The sequence below is a fragment of the Oreochromis aureus genome, linkage group 15, assembly GCF_013358895.1.
Source record: "Oreochromis aureus strain Israel breed Guangdong linkage group 15, ZZ_aureus, whole genome shotgun sequence".
In the NCBI taxonomy this organism is placed as follows: Eukaryota; Metazoa; Chordata; class Actinopteri; order Cichliformes; family Cichlidae; genus Oreochromis; species Oreochromis aureus.
Genome location: NC_052956.1, coordinates 7,256,214 through 7,281,180, shown reverse-complemented (window position 1 = coordinate 7,281,180; position 24,967 = coordinate 7,256,214). Strand labels below are relative to the sequence as shown.

The 24,967-nt window shown below is 38.4% G+C and overlaps 3 protein-coding genes across 3 annotated transcripts; 1 reads left to right on the top strand and 2 right to left on the bottom strand.

Annotated features, from left to right (window-relative positions):
• Nucleotides 1-398: 398 nt before the first annotated feature.
• Nucleotides 399-8,686, bottom strand: ccnc (cyclin C). The gene is made up of 12 exons (XM_031726243.2): nt 8,541-8,686; nt 8,081-8,187; nt 7,801-7,885; nt 6,940-7,009; nt 6,786-6,837; nt 6,621-6,676; nt 4,010-4,045; nt 3,835-3,926; nt 3,665-3,732; nt 3,489-3,568; nt 2,843-2,961; nt 399-1,719 (listed from the first exon to the last, which is right to left on the bottom strand). The coding sequence occupies exons 1-12, from the start codon at nt 8,570-8,572 to the stop codon at nt 1,665-1,667; spliced, it is 852 nt and encodes a 283-aa protein (XP_031582103.1). The 5' UTR covers nt 8,573-8,686; the 3' UTR covers nt 399-1,664.
• Nucleotides 8,687-8,848: 162 nt separating this feature from the next.
• On the top strand, nt 8,849-13,943 carry ngs (notochord granular surface). The gene is made up of 11 exons (XM_031726244.2): nt 8,849-9,604; nt 9,797-9,962; nt 10,183-10,332; nt 11,418-11,537; nt 11,643-11,738; nt 11,993-12,127; nt 12,210-12,320; nt 12,397-12,507; nt 12,619-12,743; nt 13,312-13,578; nt 13,698-13,943. The coding sequence occupies exons 1-11, from the start codon at nt 9,408-9,410 to the stop codon at nt 13,783-13,785; spliced, it is 1,566 nt and encodes a 521-aa protein (XP_031582104.1). The 5' UTR covers nt 8,849-9,407; the 3' UTR covers nt 13,786-13,943.
• A 5,321-nt stretch (nt 13,944-19,264) lies between these two features.
• On the bottom strand, nt 19,265-24,105 carry pgm3 (phosphoglucomutase 3). Its single transcript, XM_031726265.2, has 13 exons — nt 24,006-24,105; nt 22,460-22,668; nt 22,174-22,358; nt 22,004-22,071; nt 21,681-21,814; nt 21,348-21,543; nt 21,108-21,265; nt 20,919-21,002; nt 20,733-20,831; nt 20,489-20,608; nt 20,282-20,404; nt 19,865-20,038; nt 19,265-19,741 (listed from the first exon to the last, which is right to left on the bottom strand). Exons 2-13 carry the CDS (start codon nt 22,664-22,666, stop codon nt 19,652-19,654), a joined length of 1,638 nt encoding a protein of 545 aa, XP_031582125.1. The 5' UTR covers nt 22,667-22,668; nt 24,006-24,105; the 3' UTR covers nt 19,265-19,651.
• Nucleotides 24,106-24,967: the final 862 nt, after the last annotated feature.

Genomic DNA, 24,967 nt, shown 5'->3' with positions numbered 1-24,967 from the left:
GCCCCTGCTGTTGGTAAAAAGGACTTCCTATGACTTTTGTAACAAGCTGGAAGATGCCTCAGTGTGCATTACACAAACACGGAGGCCCACTTTATTAAGTAGACAATACACAATACACTTTATTACCATAACTGAGCTTCGAAATGAGCTTTAAAAATAATTTTTTTGTTCTTTAACTAGAACTAGATATATCCATGTAGGATCACACCCTGTGGACACCAACAATAGAGTTGAATGGGAGGAAAAAGGCCAGAGGGCACCGTGCCACATCTGGGGGTTTTTTTAAAGAAAGAAAGACCTGAAAAACATAATAATAATAATAATAATAATAATAACAACAATAATAAGCAGCAACAATAGCAGCATACTGTGCAGTTCACCTGAATGGGACAACGTGCTTTCATGAGGGGTTGTCTTTAACCAGCAGCTTTTATTTTGTAAGGCTTTCAAGCACCTTGTTTTAAGTACAGCCACACACAGCTCCCGCTGTATTACATCACAAAAATATAGAGACATTTACACACACACATATTGCCACAACTCAGTGATTAAATACAGGGAAGAGAGTAAATTAAAATAAGGTACAACCAAAACTTTGCAGATAAACATTTAAAAAAAAAAAAAAAAAAAAAAAAAAAAAAAGATGTTCCTTGACAAATTAAAAGCAAAGGTTTTACAAAACCAAAAAAAAGTGTTAGATAATGCACTATACAACTAAAGTAGGGTAAATGGAAAAAATAATTACTATAAAAACAAACAAACAAACAGGGGCACTTTTATCTGAAGCACAAACCAGCTCATGATTTCCATCAAACTTTTCTTATATAAGCAAAAGCATGAAAGATAAAAGAAAAGTATCATAAGGCTATTTACAAGGAGGTGGGGGTTGCGAGGGGGGTGGTGGGGTTGTCATGATTCAAAACAGTAAATTCTTGTATTCAAAGAGCTCATTTGTGCCCTCATGAGGAGCTTCTCTTGGCATTTCTCCTGCCACAGTTTACCAATCAGCCAGCAGAGACACTTAACAGGGCAGGTGCATCCCATCACAGCTGAACAGGGTGATAACCAATAAGATCCACCCTCTAAGCTCAAAATCAATTAACAGAAAAAAAAAAGTCTACTGCAATCCCTGAGGAATTAAAACCCACCCAGAGTGGCCGCTCACATGTAGTACACACAGACACACACATGCACGCACAGTGCTCGTGATCAAGTTTTGTTTTTTTCAAATCCCACGGAGCTTGACGTGTAAACACTCGCTCCTCTGGACTGTTCAAGGATGTCAGGATCATCACAATGATGAGTGTCTACTGAACCATTACATCTGTTCCCCCTACATTCCCTCCCACCCCCAAAATGTTCCTTAGCTTTTAAGTTCATTTCAAGTTGGAGCCTAATCGAGACAACGTCATCGCTTGTTGTCATCGATTGGCTGTTCACTGCAGGCATTTCCGTGTTTCTCGCTCAGTCCACAAACCCATAATGATCAGACAAGGAGGAAAAGGTAAAGAGACTCAGTTTGTTGGGGAGTGGGGGTTGATTGAGGATCAAATTTCTGATTATTGTGACTGCTTCCAAGTGACACTGTAATGGTTGTACTGTGACATTTATAGAAGATCCTCCACGTCGACATTATGGATTCCCACAGAAATACAGACGGCATGCTAAGACTGACTGTAGGAGTTGCTCTGGTTCCCATTGGAGCTCTGATCACTCTCACTGCAGACAGAGAGAAAAATGAAGTGCATACAGGTCACTGAGATAGACTGTAAGGAGTCCAAGTGTACAAGAACATACTGTACTAATGAAACCAGACCCACAGCAATTAAAAACTATTAACTTGTGAAACAATTTCTAGAAAAAAGAAACTCAAACCTCATCTTCACATGTAGAATAATTTTCTAACTACACTTTGCACAACCCTCCCCATAACCTTTACATATATCTTAATTTCTATTCCAATATCTGTCGGTAGTTAGTATATATATTTCTGTTGTGAGGATTAATAATAATAATAATAATAATAATAATAATAATAATAATATGTAGAGATACTGTAAATACCATATATTCCATTTCTGTACCACAGTTTGATTTGCTTTGTACCATGACACCACGACAAATCCTCGTTTGTGTACAAACTTGGCAATAAACATAATTCTGATTCTGATGAGACAACCATCTAGAATAATTTTCACTTGAGACTATTTTTTAATCATCTCCATCTTCTCAGCCACCTCTAACAGGGAAATCCCCATGTCAGTGTTACGTCAGTATGACACTAACTACAGGTGGCACTGTGTTGTTTCCATCATTTTAAAATCCTTTTTGCATAAAAAAGGAAAAACACTGTAAAACGTACGCATGAACTGAGATAAAAGTCATTTCAAAATCACTTAAACACTGAAAATATGTAGCGGCAACAAACCAAATGTTGAAACTAACAAACTGTTTTGATCAAACCACTTCATCAAAATCGCTGTTTTTGCACCAAATCCTTGCATTTTTGTTTTTATTTCAAAGTTCAAACCTCCCGACTTCTTTTACAAATCGGTTTGTCAGAATCGGAATACTTTAATAATCCCTAAGCAAATTATGTGGGTTACAGCTGCTCCAAAACAATAACAGTAACAGACTAAATTAAATAATACAATATATTACAAAGTTTACAAAATATAAGAAATAGCTAAAATATATACACAAATAGCTCAATTTATATATCGAGAATTTTACAGAGGTGAAATATATACGATTGACATTTAACTCTACTTAATCTATCCTTAGTGTTTTAAAATATAGGATTTTTTTTAAGAAAAGAGAAAGAAACAAGTACACTACATACCTGTTTGGAGGTGGTTTGGGTTTTGGCATCTTATTTAGGACAGCAGCTATCTCCTTTCTATCATCAAAATTTTTCCACTGGTCATACAGCTTCAGAATGACACGAATTATCTCCAAGATCTTTACAAAAAATAGACACACAAAAACACAAGACAACTTGAGGCAACGCAACATCAGTAATGAAAACTCACAAATGCTAAATCAAAGTAAAATGGGTCATTTTCCTGTAAGTAAAATGTACAGTAGTCATTGAACAAAATGAGCATTTTCTTATGTAAAAACATTTATATGAAGTGAATGACATGATCCGTCTGTGTCAGTATGTTACATGCTTAAATACACAGCAAAAATATCACTTTATGTGGTTAATATTTGAGCACAAAATATTCCTCGCACAAACACATACAGTACATAAAAGAATTGCATGGATTTTAATAACTAGGTCAATCCCATGACCTCATGCTACTTAAAGGCAGACAACTCATCAGCAGTTTATGGTGTTAAAATGAGAACAAAGATGTAAAACTCGATTTAAACAGGCAACATTGTGCCGTATCACAATGTGTGGAACCTCAAGTTGCTATATGTTATGAGGCTAAGGACGAATGGTTAAAATTCTACAACACTGAAACTGATATCAAACTGACTTTGTCCATGTCGACTGAGAGCTCTGCAAACCACTGTCTGGCATCTTTCTGCTGCACCACACAGGCAACATGCAGACAAGCTGTGGGAGGAAAAGAAGAACTGATCAGGTTAAAGCTTATTTAAAATCAGTAACTATATTAGAGAACAATCTGAAATGCAAGGGGACAAGTCTTACCTAGGGCGATCATGAAGGGAGGGTAGAGCAGACACAAATCTGTCCTGTACGTGTCATTCACTATTCGCCTGGTAAAGAGACATTGGCAGGGCAGGCACAGAGTGAGGACACACAAAAACAACTAAATCGAATAAACAAAAGCAACGAATGTCAAGCAGATGGTATCATACCAGGCCAGAGGCAGCAGCATGTCCTCCTGTCCCATATCCTGCACATACTGCAACAGTGGTCTGTAGGGGTGGTACACAATCAGGCAACAGTCCTGAAAAAAATATTACATCAATAAATCAGTAACACAACACTCAGTTAAGCCAGCAGCAAAGATACAAATCTTTCTGTACTTACCATCAGCTCCAAAAGGTAAAACTCACATTCTAATATCTGTAAAGACACAAAGCAGGACTGGGTTTAGGACACAACATGTCAGGCACCATAAGGTAGTTCAGAGAAGACTGGAAAGAAAACGCATGGCAGCTTCTTACAGAGAACTTATTCACAAAACTGTAACAATTAAAAACCAAGACATCTGAGAGAAGACGATCTGGACAGTATAATATATTATACATCTTTACAGGGCTCGCAAAATCCCTGGTAGCCCTTCGGGCAGGCACTCTTCAATTTTTGGTAGCCCAAAATAAATTTAAGTAGCCCGATTAAAAAAAAAGGACAATTTTTTGATTGTAATTTTTATACAGTTTTTGTAATTGTTTTAACTGTATTATACTTTAATGTATAATACTGTAAAGGAAACAAAACACCAATCAAAAAATAGTTAAAACAAATTACAAAAACTGTATAAAAATTACAATCATCAACTCAAATATTTGGTTCTAATTGAACAGAAATTTCTATGAACTTGTAAGAACTGTGTAGAACATGAATCAGTGTGTGTCAGATCCTGAATTTGAAATTTCCACTGAAATCATGGGTAAGAGGTAAGTGGAACCAAGATCTAGGACATTTGCTTTTTGAAGTTTGCAAAGACTGCTAAATTTTGCCAATGGTAGTTCACTCTTTGCAACATAGTACGCTGTTCTAAACAGCTTTTTCAGGACTTCTTGTTGTGCTTGGTTTATTTTTGGTATGTTTTTTGCAATCGGTGTTAGTTCTGGGAAAAATACTGCAGACTGAGCAATAATGCACTTCCTGCCTTTCTCATGGGATCTGATGGGGTCTTTCTTAAAATTACTGGTCCCAGTAACAAAGGCGCTTGTCGACTCAGAAATCAAGGGAAACTCACGACACACCGGCAGAACATTATGTTATTTAGCTTACCATATTCCAACCACAGAAATTCTTTTGTCCATGAAACCAAACAAGCTGCACTTTCTTTTTGCCTCATAGTCTGATTTGTCATAACTTTTCCGTTTTGTGGTAGGCTTTTCTTTGGCTGTCCCTTCTTCACCTTGACCTGTCTTATTTGGCTCTGCAAAACTAAAATACCTGCGTAAATCCATCTGCTTTTACACACGTACTTACATAACAGTCAGCGATTCTCTGCGCAATTAACCTCTATGACATGTTTAAGCTTGCTGCGGGAGATTTCACTTTTCATGTTTGAATAGTAAGCTAATGAGTGATAAGACGATGCCAGAGGAATTGGTGCATCTGTCACTCACCAATCAGTACTGCAGCTCTCTATACACAGTTCGCGATCGCAAAGTGAAAGTGAAAGCAAAAACAAGCAAATTCAAACGCGATTTCAAATGTCACATATTGACAGTGGCTCATCGATGCCAATGACATAATTACCCAGCTACATTTGCGAAAGAATGCAAAAGCATTGACATATATTTTTCCTTCCTATGATAGCCCGACGGGCAGGGCTGAGATAGATTTTTGTAGACTGGAAAAATAGCTAGCCCCGGGACGTCGGGCTAGCGATTTTGCGAGCCCTGCTTTAAAATCCTGCAAAGCTTTTGAATACCAGTCAACATACGTAACGCAGCTAGAGTCCAAAATAATAATTAATAAAGAAATTCCAAAACTTCTCAATTAACATGCAAAATAACAATTTTATTTATCCATCTTTGTTTATTTTCTCTGACTTTAACTTGAGGATGTGAAGCTATCCGTTATTTGAATTTTTATGGTTTAGTAAACATTCAAATAGATAAGCAGTCACTTGTAGCACATTTAGAAATGATTAACCTTCTGATAAAAACTCCACCAGTATTACAGGAAATATTAGACTGCTCACAATCTACACCGCTTTTTGTTTAGAACTGTCTGTGTGCTACTCCATCACTCTCTTTTTCTATGTCTGCAAAAGCAGACACAAAAATTTATGTTTATGAGTAGCATCACCTTGCAAATTCCCTCCCTGCTGTGTGAACCACTCCCTCCTTTTATCACTCTGCAGTGGCCCTCTATAAATAATAATTTACACACTTTTCTGGTCAGAAGGCATGTCAGAGCAGTGCTGGTGATATCCTGGAGACCCTGCAGTGATGCTAGATAAATAATATTGTGGCAGCTCACTGCATTTGCCACCACAATGTGAGATGCTGTGCATGACAACTGTGCGTATTGTAGCACACAGCACAACGCTCTCTCTCACAGTAACTGAGTTTTCATCACAAGGGTGTGAACATTAGCTGGGGAATCTCACATATTAAAGACATTAATGCTGTGACACTGTGATATAGTGTAAAAGGTTCTTGTTATGCTGTAAAGCGGCATGGTGGTTAATAAATAACTTTCCAGATAAATTGAATTTTGTCCATTTTTTTCTCGATCTCTGCTTTACTAAAATATCATTTACATAAGACAACAACTTAAATATTTTCCATGTCTAATTCCTCAACTGTAAACCACACTTTAAGTTTCTCGGCTTTGCAATTTACCATCAAAACTTGAAACAGGTACTTCTGACTGTCATAAAAAGATCACTTTACCTCTCTTTATTATGATGCTGTGCCTGTTATATTAACTGCTACAAGGATATTTTACTTACATGATTCATTCTGTAGGGAAACTCCTTTGGAAAGGCAAAGGAAAATCTTGTTTTCACTGTTTGAGAAAAATAAAACAGCATTATACGATGCCAATGAACTGCAGGAGAAAAAAAACAAATTTATGTTTAAATTTCGAGAATATGTTGCTGAACACAGTCACTTACACACAGATGTTGCTGCAGAGATCAGCCTAGTGTTGGATACAACTCCAAATTCCTAAAAGGACAAAAACGATTAAGATCAGATCAGTTAATAAGTGGGAAACTTAAAGACGGTAAGGAACTTCGAGACTTACTGGCAGCACAGAAACACTCATACCTCAACTTTAGAAGCCAGGAAAACACAGGTAGGAGCCATGAGAACGGGATCTATACTTTTCAGAGAATACCTACATAGAAGAAGACATAGAAAATTATTGTTTGAGTAGTAGGTATTAAAGTAAAAACATAAATAATAATAACAACAACTATTAAAAAAACAAACAGTAACAATAAACTAAAACATTTTATATTGGAAGATAGATGGTTTTGAGCAACTACACAACATAGGAAAAAAAAAAAAAAAAAAAAAATGGGGACACACTTCACTCCCACAGGAGTATAAAAATCAAGCACCCAACCATGTAGTCCACCTTCACAAACATTTGCAAGAGAAATGGTCAATCTAAGGAGCTGTAACAGGAAGTCACTGTTTCAATAAGCCAGTCTGTGAAATTTCTTCCTCGCTAGATACTCCAATATCACCTGCAAGTGGTATTATTGCAGAGTGCAAGTGTTTAGAAACCAGAGCAACTAAAACAACAAGTGTCAGAACCTTCTTGTGTACAGTTTTGGTGCACAAGATCTGTGTACCATGAACTTCATGGCACAGGTTTCCATGGCGAAGGAATTAAGATATATTTATTTTAAATATACTATAACATATAAACATAAATGTTGCAGTACCTTTATCAGTCATCATTGCTTAACTTTTGACAAAAAAATATATACAATTTAAACCTAAAGTTACCTTAGATTTTCACTTCATTAAGAATAAAAAGAAACCCTTTAAGTCTGACAAAAATAATGTTTTCAAAAATAATATCAATAAACTGATATGAAAAAAAATATAGTGATATGATTTTATTTTTCCATATCACCTAGACCTAATAGATAGTGTATTTGGGTGGGATCCGTTTACCTGGCATAGAAGCGTTTAAAGTAAACAGTCGCAGTAGCAATGACCTGCTGACGCAGCTTCAGGTGTTCACCTAAAGCCTGGATCACTGAAAGACACAGAATTAAATACTGAAAAGAGGTATAGCCCATTTTATTATCTTTATTGTTATACCAATATAGATTGGTTATGAATAACTGTTAAGCCTGGAGAGACTTTTTTCTGAAGCAAACACAGCTTACACGAACAACATCAACATAACTTGGTAGGCTATCAATTACTATTAGGCAAATATAACAAATACCATTGGCAAAGAAAATCTGTAGCTTCCAGTACTCCTCTTCGGTGAGAAACTTCAGGTCCTTCTGGCGCTCTTTCATCAGGTCCTGCTTATCCAGGACCCACTGCAGACTGACAAATACATGAAACAATATTGTTTCAAACCGCTCAGACGTCAAAACGTGAGCAATGAAGCTAGCGGGCAAGACAACAATAACAACATAAAGCTAAGTTTTAGCCGCCTGCTCTGATGTCGCTGACAACATAACAGAAAGCTTGCATCATTACGTTTTATGGCATATGCAATCTTACTGAGTTTTCTTTCGGTCTTCATTTATATTGACTATTTTAGACCCTAGCAACAGTTTAGGAGAAACTGTTAGCGTCGTCATACGATGCGTCCGCAAACACAGCTAGGCCTCACAACAAAGAAGGCGAATTCATAAACAAAACCGTAACATATCGAAGATTTTATTAAAACTTACTAATGAGAACTCTGCCAAAAATTTCCTGCCATTTCGTAGCAGCTGAGGTAGAGAAGTAAGCTTTAAACTGATATTACTCGCTTGCAAAGGAGTGAATACCAGACGGAACGTAGTTAGGCTAAGCAGAAGCTAGAGTAACATCAAAAACCTTCCCGGAAAACGAAAGGGGATGGTTCCGGATTGTATTTAAAATCCTTTAAAATGTCAAAAGTGAGATTTTTTTTTTCCCTTCAGACAATGTTGATTTGAGTTTTAAATAAATGATAATTAATTTGAATAAAGTAACATTATTCGAACGACTAAAGAAGTCTTTCCAATCAATATCATTGAGTTAATGATACAGTTACATTTTACAGTAACATAGTAACATGATGCAGTAACATTTTGATATTTTATATTTAAGCTAGCCTGATTCTGATTGCACTGTACAAGTAAAACAAAAATCACCAGACACAAGAAAACACTAAGAAACAGTGAGTAAGTAAGAAACACGTGTCAGTCGTTATAAGTCTGTGCTTCCGTCTGGAAGTTTTTATCCACCAAAATATTGCTGAAAATAATATGGGCTCTAAATTCAGATTTCAGTGCACTCGATACACATGTCGCTTTAAAGGAGGCTTTAAAATTAGTTCAGCAGAAAACTGTCATTGTCAGGAATATTCTTTCAGCAGTCTATAGGTCTAATAAATTATTTGGCGTAAGCTTGACAGATGTTTGTAGGGACATGCACCCTTTGGTTGGGGAGGTTCTACATTCCTCTTTAGGTGCTGAGGGAAGGGCTGAGGAGAATATAAGACCCCAGCACAGACAGAGACAAAGCAAGCGACCGGTTTCCAGTCTTCAGCTGCATCAGTCAAGTTTGCTAGGATGAGCCGCAGTCCAGAGAGGATGTCTTCATACCGCCGTCATTTCGAGGGCACTTTGGCAGCCAGTTCTGCCTGCCAGCTGCGGGTTTCCAGTCCATCTCCCACCCGGAGGGAGACCCGCCAACGGTCAGCAAGCGTCACCCGGAGTGGTGAGACAAGGGGGCGCATGGCCCTCAGTAACAAGGCTCGACTGACCAGGTGGGTAATGTGTAAAAATGTATTTATTGGTTATTTATGTTAGTTGTGTTCAGATTAGTCTTTTTAAAGAAGTGTGAAACAAAAAATAAACCAACATCAATCAGAAAAAAAAAAAAAAGCTACAATGGATTATGTTCTGAGTGAACCACAGATCAGTAAATTATTTTAAAGTTTTCTCTTCCTCTCCTGCAGCAGTACGAGTATGGGAGCTCTGTGCTTTGGTGTGTCCAAGGATAGTGAGCTGGAACTGGACCTGGATGTGGCTGCAGAGGAGAACCGGGCCTTTATGCTGACTCGTACCCACGAAAAACAGGAGATGGTCGTCCTCAATGACCGTCTGACACTGTATATCGAAAAGGTAATCTGCAGTCCAAGCATATAAACACAGAAGCAGAATAATAAAACCTGAAACACATATACACAGGTCTGTTCTGTTGTCTGCTTCTCTTGTTCAGAAATGAACAAGAACATAAAAGGTAACATTACACATAGTGCTTCATAACCTTTTAAGATGAAATGGTGGCACATTGTGGGGGTTTTTTAAACTTTCAACCCATTTCTCGTGCTCCTTGCTTTAGGTGAGAACACTGGAGTCAAAAAACAAGCAGCTGGAGGCTGAGATCGAAGCCCTGAGAAGCAGCTATGAGAGATCATCTGGGCTTAGGAAGCTCTACGAGTCTCAGCTGAAGGAACTGAACAGGGATGCAGAGCAAATGAGAGAGCAAAGGGTGAGAGAGAGAGAGAGAGAGAGAGAGAGAGAGAGAGAGAGAGAGAGAGAGAGAGAGAGAGAGAGAGGTGTGACTTTTTAAGTGGCAAACTGAGAGAGCTGGTGTGGGTCCTTATTGTAGTCACCACTGCATTATTTCACTACCTTATTTGCTCAGTTCTTACCCCTCAGCTGTAAAATATTGATTGAGTGTTGTTATCGTCCTGGGGGACGGGGCTATGGCTCCCCACACCCTCTAGCAGATTGTTACATGGAGAAACCTTTTGAATACAAGCACGCTCATCCACACAGGTGTACACACGGGTGTTCACTGCTCAGATACAAACTACACCTTTGTTGACTGCTACCTCAAAGGACATTGTGCGCGGTCGGTGCTGCATGCTGCTCTACAACATTCAATAGTATTTACTGTTATAGCTAGATTATTGCGATGGTGTTGTGTTTATGTTGTTGCTCTCTTTGCTCGTTTTCTTCCCCCCCCCCCTTCTCTCAACAGGTGATTTCTTCTTTTTAAGTGCCCTTTCTTACTGTCCCTCTTCCCCTCTGTTTTTCTTTCCCTCCCTCTTCCTTTCCTATCCCCTAGCCATGTCTATCCCGTTTGTAACAACTGAAAATAAAAATAAAAAAATAATAATAACAGGAGGTCGATCAAATGGACCAATATGGCAAGGCCTCTAGACAACAATTCTGATGGCTAAAGAACCAAATGAGACAGGCAAAAAACAAAAACCAAACTCTACCAGCCTCTATCTTGTACTTAGAGCTTGTTCTTGTGCTGCCATGATTCCACAGTCTCTCTTTTTTCTCCCCTTTTATTCAGTTTGCAGAAACTCTGGTGTGGAAAATAGGTACCCTGCTGGGATAATAAGCTGGCCAAAGTGTTCAAATTTTATGTGTGTTTGTAATATTTTGTTGTACATAAATGATGCGGTTCTTTTTAATGTTCTTGTTTTGTGTATTGTCGAATGGTTTGCAACTGTGTCCTGTTTTTCTCCTTTTCCTACATTGGATAGTGCTACCCCTCAGCGCTAGTGCTATTTTTTTGATTCTACAGGAGTCTGACAGTTTTATCTGTGGCCTGTACAGGATCTGTCTTTGGCAGCCAAGGAAGCAATGTTGGGCCAGTTGGACACGCTGAAGGCAAGATATAATGAAGCCCTGGAGACCAGGAAGAAGTCAGAGTATGAGATTGAGGCTCTACGTCCGGTATGACACAATGAAAAGTCAATTTGTAACTTTGAATAAAGCCACTTAGTAGCTGCTTGTGAAAATAAATGACTTTTATATCCCTGTTGTTTCTGTTCTTCTCAGAACGTGGACGAAGCAACCTCAGCCCGGATTGCGCTGGAGAAGCAGCTGGAAAATCTGGAGGTTCAACTCTCCTTCCTGCAGAGAGTTCACAAAGAGGTAACACATAGCCGCCTCGTGGTTGGCATGCCATTCATTTTCCCAGTGGTTTAACGGGCTGTAAAGTTGCTGGTTATTGTCAAATCCAGCTCGTGTTGATGGACAGAGTAAGACCATAAATATTGTAGTTATCTATATGGTGTGAAAACTACCATTCTGCCCTAGAGATTAGAGTCAACTTGCTTTAATAGCACTGAAAATGTTCCTAGCTCATTTAACAGTTCCCCCCGTGTTTGTTTTTGATCTACTGAAAGGAAATCGAGGAGCTGATGCTGCAGATCTCTTCAGCATCCTCTGAATCTGACTCCACGTTTGGCCTCCCAGACCTTTCCTCCACCCTAAAACAGATTCAGTCTCAGTATGACAGCATTGCTGCCAAAAACCTGGAGGCAAGTGGCATCGATGAAGCTGAAGTATGCCTCTGGAGAATTTGTCTCTCGATTTCTTTGCATCTCATTCTGTGTTGTCCAGGAAATGGAGGCCTGGTATAGAACCAAGTTTCAGGACCTTAATAACACCTCCAGTGAACACATTCAAAGAGTCCGAAGTATGAGAGAGGAAATTGCTGCTTATAGGAAGAATGTGAGTGTTACATTCTGTTGTTCTTTTGGTTTGTCTGCAACTTTTCTGGATACTCAGTGTACATGTGCGCAATTAGATCCTAGACAAAGAACATGAACTGGAGGTACTGAAGACAAGGAGTGAGTATTTGGAGGCCCAGATCCGTGACAGATTGGAGAAATATAAGAATGAAGAGAAGGACTTAGAGGTAACTAACTGAGTGGGAGAGATATTTTTTTGTCATCCTCTGGCCTGATCGCAAAAAAAAAAAAAAAAAAAAAAAAAAAAAAAAACCCCACACCTGATGTAATTTCAACAGGAGCACATTGAGGGAATTAAAGCGCATCTGAAGGTGAGCAAGGAAAAGACGGCTCTACTGCTGCGAGAATATCAGAACCTCCTGAATGTCAAGATGGCTCTGGAGATTGAGATCGCCACCTACAGGTGAACAAGCATTACATAGGTTTTAAGCACTCAGAACACTTAAACCTGTTAATGTGCACACACAGATGTGGGTGTATGGCTTTTACGTCAAGTAGGAAATAAATAGTACTATGCAAAAGTCTTGAGACGATCCTTTTTTTCTTTACAGTTTGCTTCCAAAGAAACAGATTTCCCTTCTAATTTTCCTCAAGGCCTTCTGAAGGTTTTCAGTGTTTTTCTTTGGACATTGCCACCTTTTCTCACTAATTTTCAGTCCAGTTCTTGTACTTGTCCTGTCCTTATTTGTTAAACCACTTAACACCGACCTATTAATTATTCATTTACTACCGATAAATGAAGCCTCCAAAAAAAAAAAAAAAAAAAAAAAAAAAAAAAAAAAAAAAAAAAAAGGCAGGCCTTAGTGGAAGGGTGGCTGTCAAGAAGGAAAACAGGAAGAAAAGGTGGAGGTATGCAAAATTACTAAGATGTGGAAAGAAAATCAGGCAACAGGTCAGATGGATGTAAATCGGTAAAACTTTGGTTCAAATTGTCATCAGTTTTCCTTTCTTTCCATCTGTTTGTGTGTTAGAAAACTGATTGAGGGGGAAGACAGCCGCTTGGGCACCATGGTCCAAAACCTTTCCTTGACTGGAGGCTTGCAACTTCCTTCCAACGATAGCAAATGCGCTCTCTCAGCACCTTCAAAGCTGGGTGGATCTTTGAGTGATACAAGCGGTAACGGCACTGAGAGAGCTGCAGGTGCTGGCCGAATAGCAGCAGCCTCAGACACCCAGGCTGATGGTAACTTAGAGAAGCAGGCAACAGTGATGTCTGAGAGGAAGACAGTCCTCATCAGGTAGAGGGCGACTTCGGCACAGAATGCATGACACATAAAACCTGTAACATTCAGTCAGATCTCTAGTGACTACACATTACAGTAATCATATTATTCTGCCTGATGTCCCCTTTTCCCAGAACAATTAAGACAGATGAGGACATTTACGAGAGTGACACACAGGAGCAGCCGATGATACAGATGAAGAATAAACCCTCAGCTCTGTGATTCTTTTTGAGTACATCTGGTGTGCCGTCATCACTCCCCTCTACCTGGTCCTAACTCGCTTTCATCCTCTGCTTATTTAACCCTCCTGTGTGGCATGAGCATGTCATTGGAAGAAAAACGGCAAGCAAGAATAGTTGTGGTTGTCATTTCAACCATAAAATTCTCAGTGTTACTTTACTGTAATAAAAAAAAAAAAAAAAAAAAAAAAAAAAAAAAAAAAAAAAAGCCAATCTCCTCTTTGTCTATCATTTAATTCAAATAGCAGCAAAACCGATTCAGTCATGTAAACTTACATGATTTAATGAAAATGAAGGGAATCATTTAAAATAACTGTTCACAAATAGTGTTGTGAGTAACAGAATACATGTACCATATTATGCATTTAAAATACAAAATATAAGTAACTGTATTCCATTACAGTTACTGTTTAAATAGGTGGTAATCAGAACACAGTTTGTTGAAATAAATAGAATACATGGCAGTCATTTCCTGTTTCATATGTTAGACTATCCCCTCTGTATGACTTGTCCAATTTTAGTGATTAAATGCAGTCGGGCGCAGGTTTAGCTCAGTTGGATGAGGACGTAGTCATATATCGCATGGTTGCAAGCGGTGACGCGGGTTCGAGTACAACCCACCGCCTTTTTTTTTTTTTTTTTTAAAAATACTCAATTTACATCTGGGATCGATCATACTGTTAGTAGCTCAATAAAACTTATTGGAAATTATTATCACATTGATTTGCCTTTCAGAACAGAAAGTCCCAGCTTGCCAATATTATCATCGCGTCAGGTTGTCTTGCAAAAGTCATGTTTAGTGCAATTAACTGTACAATTTCCCCTTTTAAGCTGAAATCTGGCATCCTACTTGAGTCAAAGTAGGATGATTTCTTACATGAATTTAAGATTTCTAAACGCAAGACTGAAGAGAAATACAAATAGAAAATGCTCAGACGATCATGTCCGGTTTCATGTCCAGGTTTATTTTGTTCATAATGAAAGGCAAGGAATCTTAGGAAAATTATGCATAGGTAATTGTAATAAAATATTTCTTTCATCGCTGTTGTGCTTTTTGTAAACTCCTCGTGCAAAAAAACAAAACAAAAACAAAAACTTTACCAAACATTAATTTGCAGGCCTGTGTAATTTGTGTGCCTTTGATGCAGAGCACCTGATTATTCTGTAAACAGTTTTAAATGGTGATGAAAAACAGCTGAGACATTGGCTGCATTTTTAGCAAAATCGTTGCATTTCAGTTTGTAGGTTTTTAAAGTTTAAATTAAAATAAGCTAAAGTTATGAAAAGGAGTTGTTAAACCCGCTTGTGGTTTTTGACTGTAAAAAAAATAAATAAATAAAACTCAGATTTTATGTTTTGTCTGATATTCAGATCAATTGTGTTAATACATTATGTCAAAATGAAAAATAATAACTTTAAATTCAGACATGTGAGATTGTGCCAAAAAGAATGATACCAGACAAGGCCAGATAAACGCAACACACACACTGAGGTAAAATCAAAAGTAATCCAAAACCGGCCAATTATACACTGGACCCCAGAGGGTCCAATGGTTTATCGTTTGGCAGGAAACAACGAAACATAGGGGGAGTTTCACTGTGCAGGATTTTCTGAAATGGAGCCTAAGGCGAGGACTGTGTGATATGATAGCGGAGTTTGCCTTACTTGATTCGCAGCAACGGAGAGGAGGGAGTCGGCCGTTTGCAGGCAACAGAGGAATATTCCAGAGCTGAGTAATCAATGGCAGAGAACTGGAGAGCAGGCAAGTGAGTTCCGGTTCTCTCTTTTGCAGGAGTATGAACGTGGAGGTAGCAGTGTATGGAACACATAACCTAATGGAGACAAATCAGGTGAGTACGGAGACAGAGGAATGAGCCAAGGTGCTGTTACTAGGGAGATGATAACAGAGTTACACAGGGAAATCACAGGAGAAAACAAGGTAACAAATGTGATTTACCGCCATAGATGAGTTGATGATCTGGTGAAAAATGACCATCCCAAGGTGCCTAAAAGCTGCTGCACTTTAAATGTCTTTATAAAACTATTGTTATGTGTTGTAATTTCTGCTATCCTCTTGGCCAGACTACTCTTAAAAAGACTTAAAATGCCAATTACACTTTATCTAGTTTACAAAGGATTTATAAAAGTGCCAAAAACTGTTTGCAGCTTCTTCCTTGCGATAGGAATGTTGTTTGTGGCTCAAGATTACTTGATATCTTGTATCGTTTTTGTTAGGACTGATGGTCACAGGCTTGCTACTGTTTGTCATTTCCCTTCATCAAGACCAGGTATTTAAGGAGCACCTGTGGCAGAAGTTCTCTGCCTGATCATTTTTCCTCTACAGCGGTAACTCAGCCAACCTTTGTGTAATTTAATGCAGCAAAAGTAACCACAGTTTCCCTGGCAGTCCTCCTTGTGTTTCCTGAAGTTCAGTCTTCGAGTTGACCCTTCCTCTGGAAAACATGGAGAACCAGCCATGGTCGGACTCACACTTCACCTAGATATCTGCTTACCTTGTAATGCTGAGGATTGGATCCGTTCGCCCTCCACGACACTCTAAGCCTAAGGCTGCTCATCTTTAGTCAGCCGCCTCCTTTGCCCCCACTCACACAAGTCAGCTTCTACTACAGTGGGTGGGGTAACTGCAGAGTTACTGTAGTTTAGCATTCTCTTTTTTTTTTTTTTTTTTTTTTTAAATTTAACTTACTTTCTAATGTGACTGTTTATTTCAGCTTAGTTTTTATTGTTTGAATTGCTTTCATTTAGTTTCTATTAGTGTAACTGTTAGTTTACTTCAATACATGCATACTTGCATGAACAGTTCAGCAAAGCCCCAAACACCGCACAGGCTCATCTGGGATTTGAACCCAGTACCTCTCACACCCAACGTGAGAATCATGGCCCTAAACCAACAAGCCACAAAAACAAAAAAAAAGATTCTTTTTAACAAAATTCATATTTCCCAACTGCTAGGAGAAGGCGGCATGAAAGACTGTCTTAAATGCTCAGAAATAATATCAGGTCCATTTGATAATAGTCTATTTTTCTTCATCCCAAATTAACCGCTTTGTGTTTTGTTCTTAGACTCTAGAGTAGCTTTGAAGGACTTTCTTTTTTTTGGAGAGACAAAAGGCTGCCCTCAACAAAGAGACACTCATTTAAACCACTTTAAGATCAGAATTATTACAGAAAAGTTAAAGAAAATACAGATGCAAAAAAGTACAATGATGCACATAACAAATCGAAAAATAAAATGACTGAAAATAAAATTTGCAGTTGCTCTCTTTCTTAACACCGTTTTCATGAAACTAAACAGAAATGAACTCATAAGCTTCTTTTTCTCAGCTCTGAGTGCACAGTGAGTGACTTCTCTCTGCTGAATTTGCAACAAATATTGCGAGGTGCGCCTGCTGCTTGCGGCACAGGGAGGAGAGGGCGGGGCGGCGGGGGATTCTCTGGCTGGCTGGAGCAGCATCTAATAATCAACTCGCAAAATAAAACAAAATAAAAACAAACCAACAAACATGAAAACACCGGACATTATGATACAGACTTATAATTTGCACCGATGTTTTTTCGAAATTCTATGTGCGAAAAGTGAGCGTGAGAGCCCTCAGTGCGCCTGCTCGCTGCTGAAGTCAAAGTAAACTTTATTGTCATCTCCGCTACATACAGTCCAGTATATAGAGAGACGAGACGACGAGGCTCCAGTTACAGCAGTGCAAGTAAACAAACAATATATATAAGAAGAGTAAGAAAATAAATCTACACTTTAGGACTCGGGGTAAAGGGATCAATAACAATTTAAAATTTACAGTTTGATTATTTAAAGTCTCACACACAACCCGTCGAAAGGGGAGGGGCCGGCTGCTTCCAAATAGAGCACATTTCATTTATAATGTTGTAAATCCAAATCCATTATGTATTCATGATTCATGAATCCTGGGTTGTGCGAAATCCCAGAAATAAACCATAGACAAAGCGAATCTGTGAACTAAGGTGTAGGTCTATTAGGTTATGTTGTGGTGATCCTCGGGTTGAGGGATGGGTGTTCATACTGGAGTGCAAAATTAAAACCAATGGAAGATGGACAAGAAAAGTTCAAAACCATCAGGGGCTCAGTTTAGAAAAAAGGGAGTGTTCGCCCAGGGCGCCAAACAGGCTAGGACCGCCACTGTTGATAAGTATCTGAGGCTGAGACAACGGGACTGTAAAAACATGATTGTTGGGCTTCATTTCTGTACTGAACAGTAATTTTAAGATTAGCTATTAAATAACAATTAGCTAATGTTGTTCATCAGACTAAAGTCATCTCACTTTGGTAATGTTACTATAATATGGCCAATGTTAAATTTATTATTATATTAATCATTATTAGTTATTACAGCAGTGAGTTTAAACTCTGTTTCAAATACTGAGCTTCAGTAAAGATTCAATTTGTAGTTATTTATATTTATAGTATATATAATAGTATATATATAAATATTTATATGTATATATACATGTATTATATATAAGAGACAAATATTGTTCTTTTAATATGTTGGCATTACTAAATTTGTCTGAATGTTTACATATATGTGTGAAAAGAAAATGTACGAGCTGTGATAACTGTTTCTGATAAAATGAAGAGTACACTGATATATTAAATGTGCATTCATAGGATGAGAAAATCATACCATGTCATAACTGCTTTAAGTCATACAGAATAGATATCAGAGCCTTAAACAGGCCGACTTCTGGTAAATGGGTCAAACTGGGCAGAAAGTATACAAACACATAGCATCCTCATAGAATATGATGTAACACTATAGATCAACTTACCTCAAAATATATAAAGTATATAAACAATCACAGCAATATGATGCAACTAACACAGCAGTACTACTAATCCAAAATACTCAAAGCTTCATAGAACTGAAAAAACTGACATTTATTTTAGGTACATTCTGCTACTGATACATACTTTAGGTTTCTGAATAGTAAACTTGTTACTGCCTTTCATAGTGTTTAACTTGAAGGTCCTGAGTACTTACTCCCACTTTGAAAACACTTGAATGATAAAATTATTTTAACATTACCTAATAAGACTGATTCAGGACAGATAATTAGTTATTTTAAACTTTTCTGTTAGTCCTTCACACAGAGGGAACAGTCTGTCAGCTGGTGCCGACTCTTCTTCAGACACTGCTGAGTTTGTCCTGGTGGATCATCAGGGGTGCAGTCTCACAGATCATCTCCAGCAGTGGGTCTCTCAGTCTGTCCTGACTCTGGACACTTACAGTTGTCACACATGGAAATCAAATGTGTGATAACCTGCATGTATTTATAAGTTACAAGTGTAACTTATAAATACATGTTCATACTTTTATTATCCGGAATGTTGCAAACATAGTTGTGGTTTTCATTTCAATCATAGAATTCTATCAGTGTTACTTCACTGTAATTAAAAAAACCCACTCTCCTCTTTATCCATTATTTAATTCAAATAATAGCAGCAAAGCCGATTCAACAGTCGTTATGTAAACTTACATGATTTAATGAAAATGAAGGGAATTATTTAAAATAACTGCTCACAAATATCTGGGACCAAGTGAAATGACAACCCTCATTAAAACCAGTTGTTTGACTGTTTAAATTTTATGTATACACACACAACTCCCCCAACCTTTATTAATTCCCCTAATGTGTACCCCATCATCAGAGTGACAGTAATACAAGGAAAATAAAGACAATATAAAATCATTTGGTATCACCTGACTTCAACAAAATAAAAATAAAAATAAAATAATGATCAGCAATTCTGTAATTCTGATTGATCAATATGGTGTGTTTGTGTGATTGTGCTTCTAATGCAATGGTTTGGGTTCATCCCCAACTCCTCCAGCAAGACGATACACTGCAAGGCTGACTTCGTGTGCCAGGGCGTCAGCACTCTCCTGAAACAACACAGAGAGCCAGAGTATTATTCACAAAACAATTCCCTTCCAGATATTTTTTAACCTCAGTAACACTGCCATGAGAATCAATAACAGAGAAAGCTTGGATAATAGATTTCTCACCTGCGTGTCTGCCTCTGCGTATACTCTCACCACATCCTCGGTGCCGGAGGGCCTCACGAAGGAGCGAGCCTGTCTGTACTTCTTTACTAAATTGTCGATGGCCTCCTGCAGGCCTGCTGGGGTCACCGCCCGCCTCTCTGCATCTGTTGTGTCTATCACCCTGCGGTCCGCCACCTACAGAAAAAACAGAAAAAGAAGAAAGATCACCCTCATGAGCCACTATCTCTAACTGGCTTGAAGTAGACACAGACACTCTACTATGTGCAGGGTTACAGTACCCAAACGTTTATCTAACAAAATAAAAGCCTCCTTAGTTTGGTTCGGCACTGCTGTAAATTAAATGTAAAGTGCTGTATTTCTTTCTATCACTCACACTTTATATCCTGGATATAATACATAACTATACAATATGAGCACCTTGACTTTAAGTTGCCTGTTTGGCAGGTCGGTATAGATGGTGTCCCACTGCTGGATAGTCATCCCTTTGATGGCTAGTATGGCTTCAATCAGCAGCATGTCAGAAATGGCATCTCCTACAGTCTTTAAAAGAAAATATCGATGTTAACAACAGAGCTCCGGTGTCTGCATGAGCTCAGTTCAACACGGATGTCAGCGTGAGCGTGCCTGGTTGATGACGTTGATCGTGTTTCGCAGCAGGAGAGCTGCTTTCTTCCTCTTGTCGTTGACGTTTGTGTCCTCGGCCAGCTGCTGGATTTTCTCTTCAGCTGCCTTGCTGAACAACACCTGATCCAAACACAAACAAACACAGGACGACACATTACTTCTGATTTTTGGAAACATCGAGACAGGTAAGCCTTACAGGTGATTTTCAGTGCATTTAAAGATGTGTGCATATGTGTGTACTCACTGTTCCATGGCCATTGGCCTCAAAGTACACACCGACATCAAACTCCTGGGCTACATGGTGAAGATGCTTCACTCCAGTCTTCGTACACCTCACTAAGACCTAAGTGGCAAATAAATCTGTGAGAACTGTCCTCTCCATATAAATACAAAATAAAACACCTGAACTCTCTGTGGAATTTTTTGTCACCTTCATTGTGTTTTCCAGATAGTGTGTTGAACTTCCATTAGCGTACGCAGTTTGCACCACTGCTATCTTCAAGTCTAGTCCAGCCTGTGCATTCCAAGGGAGAAAAAATACAAAGAACAACCATTATTGGTAAGTGGGTGCCTGTATGTCATTTTCATGTTCGTTTGTTTGGTTTTTTTTAGAGTATACCTGTGTGAGCAGCTCTTTCAGGAAAGTGCTGATGAGGGTAGCCATCTTGTCTCCATCCAGCAGGTGAAATGTTCCTTCAGAGTCCGTGTAGTAATAAACTATTCGGTCGGCATCGCCATCAAAGGAACAGCATCGCTCTCCTGGGTTAATCTTAATGCCTTCATGTGAGAATGCAAGACAGGTCTCGCATATTAAAAAGATTACAGTACATTCAAGTAAATTAATTGGCCCTATGCGCACCTGTTGGGGGTTTTTGCTGCACCTTCACATAGTCGGCTCCACACTGGTGGTTCAGCCTTCCTTTGCTGCCATCATTATTAAGAGAAATCTGTAGCTCTTTCTTCAGGTGACTCTCCATCTCACGTACCTTCAGAGCCCCGATGCCATTAGCGCCATCCAGGCAGAGGTGCTTCTGGTCATCCGTACGGTTGGACGTCTAATGGTAAGAAAAACATGGAGGAGAGAAAGAAAGGAGTAGTTCTTGGATGAATGAATGTATCGTAAAACATATCGACACAAACAAACATAAAGCGACTGAATGCAAGAGCAAAACAACACACTTCTGCTTCTTACATTCTTGGTGAGCTGAATGAAAGCTTGGCAGAATTTAGTGTAGTATCCTTCCACTGTGGCCTCTCCATATTTACCCTGTGTGTTTTGACAGCAGACCATGTAGTGAAGCTGAGGGGTGGTCACCAAACCATAGTCTAAAAGGATGGATGGAAAGGATAAAAAGGCAGATAAGGAGCCAGAAGAAGTACCAACAATAAAAGAACAAAAACAAAAAAGCCAAGCAAAGCAGGGACCTAGTACATTGCAAAGCATATATTTTTAATGCAACCCAGCTGAGGGGCAGCCAATCACAGGAATATCTTTTAGGTATCCACTTCTCTTACCTTTGCTGTGACCACCAAGAGCAGAAACTCCATCCAGTACAGCTTGTGAAAGGCTGGCACTGCTGCTCCTACAGGCAGAGGACATGACTGTAAAGAAGCTATTCTACTCATACACACAGGTTTATATTTGATCAGTTTTTGATTTATTTGTTTGTAGTAAGACTTTATACCTAGTATCTTTTCCCACAAACACATTAGCCTCCTGGCTCATGTTAATAGCCTCCTTTTCTATAATGTTCTTCAGAACAGTGAGCACGTCTTCTTGATCTGCATTGGCCAGCTGGGTGGCATGCTCCTCCCAGTCCTGTGTCACCATTTCGCCCATCGGGTCAATGAGCTTCACCCCGTTGTCTTCCTACACAAGTGCAGACATGATGAGACAAACAGGAATGGGTTGAAGTTGTAATTTATGATGAAAATGAACCATAGCCTTTTATGCTTATGAATCCCTCCAACCTCAGGGTTGTGCGATGCAGTAACCATGACACCGATGGTTGCTTTGGTCTTTTTGGAGCGGAGTGTGGCCAGCAGACCCATCCTGAACATGATGTGGTCCAGCTGTTTGGCATTGGTCCTGAAGCCAGAAGTACCATACTGCAAAACAAGCCCTGCAGGCTTTGGGTGCAAAGCGGACTGCTTTAATACTTCCTGAAATTGGGCCATTGCTGAAACACATCAGAGAAGCATCAGTTGCAAATAAAGTGTTAAGGCCTTCCTTAAAAGCCCTGCCATGTTAACCTTACTTGAATTATAACATACATATATAATGTACAGTTATTATTATGCAATAAAAGTGGGGGGATTCAAGCTACCAATGCATATCATAACACTATAAATGTTTAACAAAAAATGATTATCTGTTTATCAGAGTTTGAAGTAACTAATGTACTAAGTATTATGTTAAAATGGTTGGAGCATTTGTAAAAAAAAAAAAAATAACATTATGGTTTAGTATCCCAGCATATCTTCTACAAAAAGCTGGAGGAATAACATTTTTGTTGAAGTGATTTAAAGTTAGTTAAGTTTCAAGTCAGCTGATTATCACACTGTTAATTAAGTTACATGGAGAGTGTTCAATAATGGTTGTCTTAGGGGAAAAAAAGCATTTCCGGTGTTACGATATGACATGATTAAGTTTCGTGTTTCTGTAAAGAACCAGAGTGGAATTTCTGTGTGTAAACCTTTTCGTTATTGGAAAGTTTTATATTTATAAGTGTGATTTTTGTTTATTCCAAGTTTTTCTGCATTTAAAAATTATGCAATTTATGTTCAGTGTATAAAAAGATTGGAAAAGTGAAATGCTTTAAAACAGAAATACTTGGAATGAGTCCCAGTAAAATGAATTAAGTTAATTTAAGGTACTTCATTTATTTGTTTATATTCTGTTTTTCTTTGCTGGCTGGAATATTTGATGAACATGTACATGAAATAATGACAGTAAAGCCTGTTTGTTTACTTGAAGGCAGTTTAATAAAAGGCTAAATAAATAAATAAATACAATTTTGGCGCTAGCAAAGGTAATACCACCTGTATCTGTTTTTTTAAATATATATATGTCCCATCTTTACGGTTTGAACACATTTGCAAAACAAGCCTAGCAAACCATGAAGGCCATTACTATAAATAATGGTTCGCTAATCGTAATTGGGGTAAAATGTTTAATTAGTCGTGATTTTGATTTGAGGTCACATGCCCAAGCCCTGGTCTGAAAATGCTTACTTTATTAAAATGCTGTTTATCATATTTAACCTTTTTTAATCGCCTAAAAACACGACGACTGGACTGAACACTGACAGCACTTAATGAGGGCAAAGTATAAAGCTCAATAAAATGAAGCACAACAAATGAATGGCAAACAAAGTTACTTGCTTCTCCCCAGTAAAATAAGTTACATAAAATCGTCTCAAGGCCCATAAACCAAGAGACTACAATAAACGCGTTGTGTTTAAACCAAAGCTTGCGCTGTGCGGTGGATTAACTTGTTAGGTTTTAATTTACTTACTGTTGTGTTTTCTGAAGTATCTCCACTATAGTGTAGTCAGTGAAAAGCTTCCTGGATCTAGGTTCCTCCTTCTCACGGGCGACGTGGCTTCATTTCCGCGTACGTCACGTGTTGCGAGTGGACCGCGCATGCTCTGTCGAGCGTTTATTTATTTTCTTTTTTGTACTTTACTGTCGGCACATTTTGTTTTCCTACTTATTGTATTTTATTTTAACTCATTTTCACAATGAGAAAGAAAACAAAAACAAAAGCTATAATAGGAGTAAAACAAAATTAAAATACACAAGTGATACGACTGGGGGTTTTATTTACAGCTCTGCAGAGCATGGGATCGTGACGTCGACAGCGTCATGCATTATAGTGCCCTGACTGGGCACTTCCCGTACACTTCATGTCAGACATCTCTTTCATGGGTACAGGTTGCAGGGCAGCTGCAACAAGTGAAATCTTTATTCCTTTGTTTCTGGAAAACCAGCTTTTGAAATGTGACAATGAAATCTGGGTACGATTTTACACCTCAGACACACAGAAGTCACTGTGATTCCCTGTGACTGGCATCACCACAAGCCATTCCACTTGCTGCTGCACCAAAACATGAAGTGAAACACTCTACAATAATAAAATACATGAAAAACTATTTCACGTATGAATTACTTTCATTCTGAAAGATTCACTGTACAGTTTAGTGTAACTATAGAGCAGAAACGTAAGGGCATTATGACACTGCAATATTAAAATTCCAAGTAAAACCTTTTGCCTAATAAAAGTGTATGCGGTGCTATAAGATGTAAAATTATAAACTGGAAAAGAAAAGAAATATGTAAACCTGCAGCATTAAATACTAAGTAAAAAGAAACTGTGCAAAGTGTCTTTGTGTTCTGCATGTATCACAGAGCCAAGACTCATTGGTTGCCTGACTCAGTCCCACAGGCACAAATGTTTTGTTGAGAAAATGTTGCATT